Source organism: Medicago sativa, chromosome 4 (assembly GCF_051527215.1).
Source record: "Medicago sativa cultivar Bolivia chromosome 4, Bolivia_mono, whole genome shotgun sequence".
Classification (NCBI taxonomy): Eukaryota; Viridiplantae; Streptophyta; class Magnoliopsida; order Fabales; family Fabaceae; genus Medicago; species Medicago sativa.
In genome coordinates, this window is record NC_140752.1 from 96,756,087 (window position 1) to 96,765,131 (window position 9,045).

Consider the following 9,045-nt stretch of genomic DNA (forward strand, 5'->3'; position numbering starts at 1 on the left):
TGTAAAAATTTTAAAAATAAAAAATAAAATCTCGAAAATTTAAAAAAAATAATTATTTTTTTAAAAAAAATTCTGGAAAATTAATAAAAATTGAAAATAATGAAAAAATTCCAAAAAAATTTAAAAAAATTAATAAAAATGAAAAAATAGATTTTTTTTCGAAATTTTAAAAATTATAAAAAAGTTCGGATTTTTTTTAAATTTAGAAGATATTTAAAAATACTGGAATTTAATTTTCAAAATAAAAAAGTTTAGATTTTTTTGCGAAGTTCAAAAGACATTGGAAGAGCAACTTGAGGTACTCACTTTTTAAATTTTAATGTCTCTTAAATTAGACGCTTTTTAAAAAAAAAATTTAAGCAAAAAGAAAAATACATTAAAAAAAAGAGAGAGATACAGAGACTCCCCGGACATAAAACCTAACCCAAGTAAAACCCAAAACGGGCATACATCGTTATAAATCAGACCAAGCAAAACAGTCCTAAAATATCCAAACAAAAATTCACTAATCATGAGCATAACCCAGCGAACGCACGTACGGGGACGAAACCAGATTACAAAAAAAAAATATGAACAGTGAACATTTGTCAAAAACATTTAGGAGTTAATTTTAGCGAATGGATTGACTGCCAACACAATAACAAACCCAAGTGTCAACAACTCCCTGCTCAAGCAGCAAGCATAAAGCTCTTTCGTGCTCGATGAACCTGAGTGTAATTTTTAAAATTTTACACGCATTAATAATTCTTTTTACAAAAATATTCCTATGTAATTCAAGCTTCTTAGATTTTTTTCCTAAATTTTCAATTAAACTAAAATCAATTTTTTTTCTTCAGATTATATGATTTTTAAAATTTAATTTTCATATTGTAATTGGATTTTTAAAAAATATATATCCAGATTTTTAAAATTTTAAATATTTTCCAGTTTTTTTATTTCGCAAAAAAATCTAAACTTTTTATTTTGAAAACTAAATTTCAGTATTTTTAAATATCTTCTAAATTTCAAAAAAAATCCGAAATTTTTTCCAATTTTTTAAATTTTGATAAAAATCTTAATATCTTTTCTGCTTTTTTATTTTATTTTTTGAAAAAAATAATCTGATTTTTTTGTTATTTTTAAAATTTTAAAAAAATCAATCTTTTATCTTTCTTAAAAAATAATCTGATTTTTTGTTATTTTTAAAAGATTTTCAGTTTCTAAGTTTTATTATTAAAATGATTTAATGATGTGGTATGTATATACACACATGTCATGCAAAATTTTTTATCCAGATTTTTTATTTTTTAAATTTTTTTGTATTTTTTGCATTATTTTCAATTTTTAATAATTTTCCAGCATTTTTTTAAAAAATAATTATTTTTTAAAATTTTCCAGATTTTATTTTTTATTTTAAAAATTTTTACGGGGGGGAAAACTAGAACTCACCTAAATTACAGGGGGTAAAGACATAAAAAAATGACAAATGCCATGTGTACCCTATAAAAAAATAAAATTAATTATACAGTCAGCACGCCATGTCAGCAGAAAAGGGTGACTCAGCGCGCCACGTCACGCCACGTCATCAGCTGGGGGGTCTCAAATGTGCTCAGGGGGTTTTCGACGGAATCTTTATATTACAGGGTTGGAATCGAAAGAATCTTTTTTACAGGGGGGAAAACCGGAACTCGCCTATATTACAGGGGGGTAAAGACATATTAATCCAAAAATAAAACTTTCCCATAGTGGGAAAAGATTCCCCTTTCCCATGTGAAATGTCAAACATGGGAAAGGATAATCCCATGTTAATTAAAAAAAAAACTCACACTCCACCACCAGCAACACCATCTAATGGGACTTTAATAATTAACAAAATTTGGGATTAAAAAAATTTCCCATCTAAGGTGAAATTTGGAACTTTAATTAAAATAAAAACTATATACAGATACAAAAATTAACATAATCAACTTTTTTTGCATTTAACTGTCAAATTTCGATATTTTATTTCCCATTCTATAAAACTGGGATTAAAAAAAATTGCAAAAAAAAAACTGGAATTAAAATGTTAAGTTTCAGTTTGCTACAGAATTAAACACAATTACCACTACACTTAACAAATGCAGATAAAGTGATGAACAGTTATTGTGGGGCCTGTTTTTTGTTTTGTTTTAAGTGTAGAACAAAAAGTATATCAAGTAACCAGTCTATCATCTGGACCGTCAAATACATTTAATAATATATCAATGGTTTTAAAGCAACCTGCACCATCATGGGAAATGATTCTCTTTTCCCATGTTAAACTCCACCAAAAATAAAAAGTGAAACGTAAATATTTGCAGTTTTAAAAGTATAATAATTTAAGAGAAATTTTTGCATGGTCTCTCACCTAACACCTCATATTTAGTCTCAACCAATGAAAATATGACACATCATTTAAATTTAAAAAACTGTAGAATTAAAAAAATCAATTTTTTTTTGTTGTCTCTCTAGATCATGTTCAACCATTTTTCAAGCGGTTCCATTACCAAAATATGCAACTAAAAGTGCACCTCCATTAAATTTAAATGATGTGTCATATTTTCATTGGTTGAGACTAAATATGAGGTGTTAGGTGAGAGACCATGCAGGAATTTCTCATAATTTAATATTCGTTCAAAATAAAAGAAAGTATAATAATTTAATATGTTTAACCTTTTTTTTTTTAGAATAATTTGATAAGTTTAAGTTGGAAATTTGAAAAATAGGAATGGCATTTTTTTTATGTTAAGATGAAATCTTTTTCATATTAATCTTATTTAAAATAATTTTTTTCAAAATAATTTTTTTCTTCCTAAATTTCGCCAGTCATTTCTTATTTAAAATCTCTAACAAGTGCTCTTTGCATAACCCTTTGTTATATAAGTAAAAAGAAAAGATATCTTATATTAATGATGATTGAGTGCCTTATTATGTAACCAAACATCAATTATACTATCTTATCTAAGATACTTCTACGATTTTTAACATACTCACTTTGTCACGTCAAATTCCTTCAATGGAGATAAATAATAAAGATATGGTTCGTTCTTACATGAAATTCACTTAGATACCTTCATTCTATAAACGCATCTACAACGGAGCTCTCGATTTTCTCTGTTTAAATGAGTCTCACGTATACACTCGTTTTATAATTTATGAATGTTACTGCGCACTCAATATTTTCTAACTTAATTCCTCAAACAAAATTTATAAATTGGATCCCATAAGTAATACTATATCTTTACATTTTAATAAAACTTATTTATTTTAATATATAATTTATTAAATGGAGTCCGTAAAAGGTGAAGAGATAGTTGGTGCTTTCGTATTCATCCTTCTCTGTAGATAACCAAATTTTGTAGTCTACAATTAAGTGTCGATTTACGTTGATGCTAAATAAGTGAAACATTCATCGTTATGGATGCTTTTAAATTGTCTACATTTTAGGTTTTGGCGTCATAAGTTAATATAAGACAAATCGACTTTGATATTTTTTCAAGTCAAACTTTGACCTCTCTTTCAGTGTCTAGCATTTATAATTTAAGTGGCTAACATGTCTAAAGTTGGTAATTTAAGGAACCAATATGTATACATTTCTATTTTATGGACCAAAATGAAAGAAAAAAAACACCATGGACCAAAATGTCTAATTTTATAAGTTAGGATTAGGAGACAAACAAAAATTAAAAGACTAAATTGAAACTTAAAAATAACTCAAAAGAGACTAAAATTGTAATTTATCAAAGATGATTATCGATTAACCTTTATAATCTATTTATTTTTGAGTTTAATTAGAATACTCTGACAGTGTAAAACCACTTTACACTGTCAACCAATTAAATTTTTTCAATCAAACACATCAGCTTTTGTGTTGAAAATAGAAAAAATCAAATAAAATATTTTTTAATAACTTCCTCTCCCATGTGGCATTTAACATGGGAAAGTCTAAAACTTTCCCATCATGGGCAAGTAGGTTTTTGACCATAAGATCAAAAGAGGAACACATTCTTATCATACTCTCTCATCACTAGATTTTTTTCAACACCATCTTCCACCACCATTCTCTTTCTTTTATTCTCCCACTCACCCACCACCATCACCATCAAATCCAGGAAGGTAAAATGGCGCTCCTACAAATCCGTTCATCAATGAAAAGCTTCACATCATCGTATTTTTTAAGATCCATTCATCTTTAGCTTAATAAAATATGAAATTGAGCACTATGATATGAACAACACATAAGGGTTTTATTGAGAAAAAAACACGTAAGGGTTTTGATTTCCACACCTACAAAAATTTGTCAATCTAAAAAACTAATATTTGCAAAGAAATGTGGAAATTAAATCATTGAACATCCCTCCACCATATATCAATATTAGTTAAGCATTTTAAGTGAAATTTCTTGATTTGAACAACAACATTGAAATGGGCCATCTCCTCTCTGAACTGAACCACCATCAATAAGTTTTTTTTTTTTTTATTATTTTGAGCAAACGCTATTAGCAAGTTTAAACCACCAAAATCTGCTTGCTGCTGGTAATGTTGGTGGGGGTGAGCATAAAAGAGAGAGAAAGGTGGTGGAAGATGGTGTAAGAAAAAAATCTGGTGTTGAGAAAGTATGATAAGAATGTGTTCCTCTTTTGATCTTATGGCCAAAAGTTACTTGCCCATGGTGGGAAAGTTTTAGACTTTCCCATGTTAAATGTCACCTTCCTATTATATGTGTATCTATTTTTGCCATACTGCCTAATTCATCCTTTCAAATCTAGTTTTCATCTCTCACACCTCCCACACCACCTCTTCCATTACATCCATGTCTGCAAGGCTAGTTTGTACGTAATACATAAGATAAAACTTTGTTTGATTTTTCATTGTAATCAAAAGTTATCTGTGAAGAAAATAAAAAAAAAATATGTGAAGAAAGTAATATCTTAAAAATTAGAAGGACATCGAAGTGCATATTGTTTTAGCATAAGTCTGCATAATAGTGAATGACCACATATTTTTTATGACTATGAACTCTCTCAAAATTATTTGCAAGTAGATTTATAAAATTGCTCCAGTTTTTTACATCAAAAATTAATTTCCTTTTTGCGTTATTTTTTATATGGCTCCAATTCATGCTAAATAGTGTTTACATTTAATCATGAAAAGATAAACATATTGAAAAGAGGAAGAGATGAAGAAGAATGAGGACAAGAGTGAAAACAGAAGGAAGAAGGAGAGAAGGAAAAAATATCCTGTCGTGCAAATGGATGAGAGAGAATGGATTTGGAAGTGTAAAATTAGAAAGATGGAAATAAGACATTTATTAAAAAGATTTGATTTGATTTTCTTTATTTCTAACCTATAAGCTTATGTGTCTAATTAAATGATTTTAATTGGTTAATCGTGTAAAATGATTTTACACCGTCAGAGTATTCTAATTAAACTCTTTATTTTTTATCAAAAAGATAGATAAGCCGCCTTAATTTTGTGTGTGTAAAGCCCAAAGATAAACCTCCTTTATTGTATCTCTTCCACATGTGCAAATGAATCCTAAATGTAAGAAAAATTAAATTGAAAATGTTACTATTACTATACTTTTGAGAAACGATCAAACAAATGCATATTAGTACGATCTAAAAAATAAAAAAAAAAACGAATGGACATATGTTGATGTTGAATATATCAGCAGGCCAAATGGTCAATCAAGAAAATGATAGTAAAGAAGAATTGAGTTGGCATTTAAATCGTTTATTATGAGCAATAAGAAGATTATCCGTTCCGTTGTTGAATCCTATAAAACAGATTCCACGCAATAATATCATCCGATAAAACAGAACATCCTCTTATGTTGCCTAAATTCCACTCTCATCTCTTACTCCCTCACACTTCCTTCCAGTACATGCAAACTCATATACTCATGTTTTACTAGTTCCTAAATAGAAGTGAATTGAACAAGTCCTCAGGAGAAATTACAGGAGCAATTTCATTTTTATTTGATTTGGGTGGCAAGTCATTCACGCACGCTGTGTTGTTACTTTTAGTGTTATTTATTCTCCTTTTAAAACGTCACTTTCTACTACCGTTTCCTTCAAATATCTCATTCATTCTTTTATCTTTATTAAACTTTAGAATAATAAACAGTATTTAATCCCATGTTCTAGTTCTTGCTACATTTCACTCTCTCCGACATTTCATTTCACTCTCTCCTTTCCTTTTCTCTTTAATTCTCTTTCCCTTCCCCCACCCGTGTCAGTTTCCATTTCTCCAACAATTTCTTCCTTTACCACTTTAATTTTCTCTCTCTTTCACCAACTTCACCAATTCAACATTCAATGTTATATTGCTGTCTCCAACAACATAAACAACATGCTTAAACAACCTTCTACACCTCCCATTCCCAACATCATCAAACACACTCATCACTTCACACAAACCAAACAAATCAACAACATAAACATCATGAGCAAAACTATACAAATACGTTACACTGACCCTGACGCCACGGACTCTTCTTCCGACGAAGAAGAAAATCCAACACATTCCAATTCTACCCCTCGCCTCAGAATCAAAACTTTCATCCACGACATTATCATCGAAAAAGAAACCATTTCAAATAAAAGAAAAAAGCCTAACACCAGTGGTAAAACCAAAACTCCAGCGACTCAACGGCGGCCGGTGATTTACACCGGGAAGAAATATCGTGGAGTGAGACAGAGACCTTGGGGAAAATGGGCTGCGGAGATAAGAGACCCGAAACTGAAATTTCGACGGTGGTTGGGAACTTACAACACTGCTGAAGAAGCTGCAATGGAGTATGATAAAGCCGCCATTGAAATACGTGGTGCGGACGCGCTTACGAATTTCATTCAACCCACGACAAAGAAGGTTGTTATAAACTCCGGCGATGAATGCGTTGTTTCTGCCGCGTCAGTACTTCATCATGATCAGTGTTGTACTTCTTCCTCAGAAGGAGGTGAATCCGTAACAGTAAAAGACAATGTTATCGTTCCGATGAGTACTGAATCTTTACGTGAATGTGAAAATGAATGTTCGTCTGTGTCGGGGAATTTGTTTGACAATGATTTAGTAAAATCTGAGTCAGTTTTTCCAATTCCTAATGATACGTTATTCGATGAGTTTGGGACAGAGTTTGGAAACATGCTCTTATTCCATGATGATTTGAGTGGAAGTTTTGTCGATACTTCGATTAATAGTTTTGATTTGGGTTTCACAGAATGGAACAGAGATTATGGTGATTTCCAGGATATAGGGGATTTGTTTGGTTCGGATCCTGTTACTGCTGCTGTTTTGTTTGATGAAGAAATGAGCCAAGTTTTGTAACGGTAGGGATTAAGTTGTTAATCAGTTTTAGTTTTTTTTTTTTTTTGGGTTTTGTTTTCATTAGTAGTATGATAGTGCTTTAATTTGTAATGAGAGAATTAATGTTTGTTAATTAATTATCATGAGGTATTAGAAGCAACGTTGTTGACTGTTGCATTCCATTAATATTGTATCAATGAGTAAGTAACGGATACTGTTCTGTAGTGAAAAAATTGCTGCATCCATTTAATGTTGTAGCAATAAAAGGAATAAGTAACCGACTACAACTATATATGGTGCCTGACAAAGATAACAGTAACACCAATACCCTAGGAGTTTTGAATAACCATTTTCTTGACAATTTCCTTTGATTTTGTAAAAAAACAAACTTTCTTGTGGAAGTCATTCCCTCTAAGGCTTATTATTCGTCTTCTTCATAGAAGTTTGGGTGTGGTGCCATTGTACTCCATTTGTGTCTTTTCCATTTTTCAATTTTCTTTTTTGTTTCTAATTTATCAATTTGTGTTCTTGTTATTTTAAATTCTTGTCAATTTATATAACTTTGTTCATATTCTTCAATAATTTGAATCTAAGATGGAATTGAAAATAATATATATAGAATGACAAACCAATCAAGTCGATGTAGAAACAAATAACTTTCATCTCTATCAAAAAATATATTTGTATTGAACATTTGAACAAGACTAACGTGTCACTAGATCACTAATTTTATTTTAATTTTTTATAGAAAAAACAACATTTATTAAAATGTAAAAAAGAAGAAGATAAACTCTTCCATAATCACAATTCACAATATATTAATTAAAAATAGATTTTAGTTAATTACTTCATCCAGTCCAGTCCTTTTTACAAGAGACAAATGGGTTAACTAAAGTTGATGTATTTGGTTCAAAATGTAGACTAAATACATCAACTTTAGTTGACTCATTTGTCTCTTGTAAAAAGGACCGGAGGGAGTATGATATATACAAGCTCTAATGGTAGAGGTCTAAGAAACCTGAAGAGAAAATTGTTTTTCTGACATAGAATACTTCCTATTGACACAAGTAAATGACCAAATTACTGTTATACCCTAATTTTGGACCTAAAAATACTTGTTCAATTCTTTTTTTTTTCTTTTCTTGCATTCAAGTCATTTGAACTGTCTCTAATCAATTACATCTTTCTCTGCATTTTATTTCAATATTACTTGCAAAATTCATGAAAAAGGGTATTTTAGTCATTTCCTGCATTCAACTCATTTTAATCCTTGAAAATTGTTTGAGTCTTTTAAATTGGTTTGTATAAGTCCTTGTTTCAATCTCATGTCAAAATTCATTTCAAAAATATCAGTTGAGTCATTTTTTTAGTCAGTTTAGCCCCTAGGGGGCATTTTAGTCATTTCCTATGATAAAATTTCTTTCAATCTTTAAAAATTTATTTGAGTCCTTTCAAATAGTGTGAATAAGTCTTCATTTCAATTCTATGTCAAAATCCATTTCAAAAATTGCATTTGAAGTCATTTTGAGTCAGTTTTGCCCCTAGGGGCATTTTAGTCTTTTCATGTGTCAAAACTCTGTTCAAATCTTAAAAATTGTCTCTGAGTCTTTCAAATTGGTTTAAGTAAACTTTTGTTTCAATTCTCTGTTAAGAATCCCTTTTAAAAATTTCATCTGAGTCATTTTTAGTCGTGTTAGCCCCAGGGGCATTTTGGTCATTTCACACGAAATTTCGGCAGAG

The 9,045-nt window shown here is 29.9% G+C and overlaps 1 protein-coding gene across 1 annotated transcript; it reads left to right on the forward strand.

Annotated features, from left to right (window-relative positions):
- The first annotated feature begins 4,580 nt into the window (after positions 1 to 4,580).
- LOC146934275 (ethylene-responsive transcription factor CRF1-like) lies at positions 4,581 to 7,774 on the forward strand. Its single transcript, XM_085706150.1, has one exon. The coding sequence runs from the start codon at positions 6,352 to 6,354 to the stop codon at positions 7,324 to 7,326; it is 975 nt and encodes a 324-aa protein (XP_085562276.1). The 5' UTR covers positions 4,581 to 6,351; the 3' UTR covers positions 7,327 to 7,774.
- Positions 7,775 to 9,045: the final 1,271 nt, after the last annotated feature.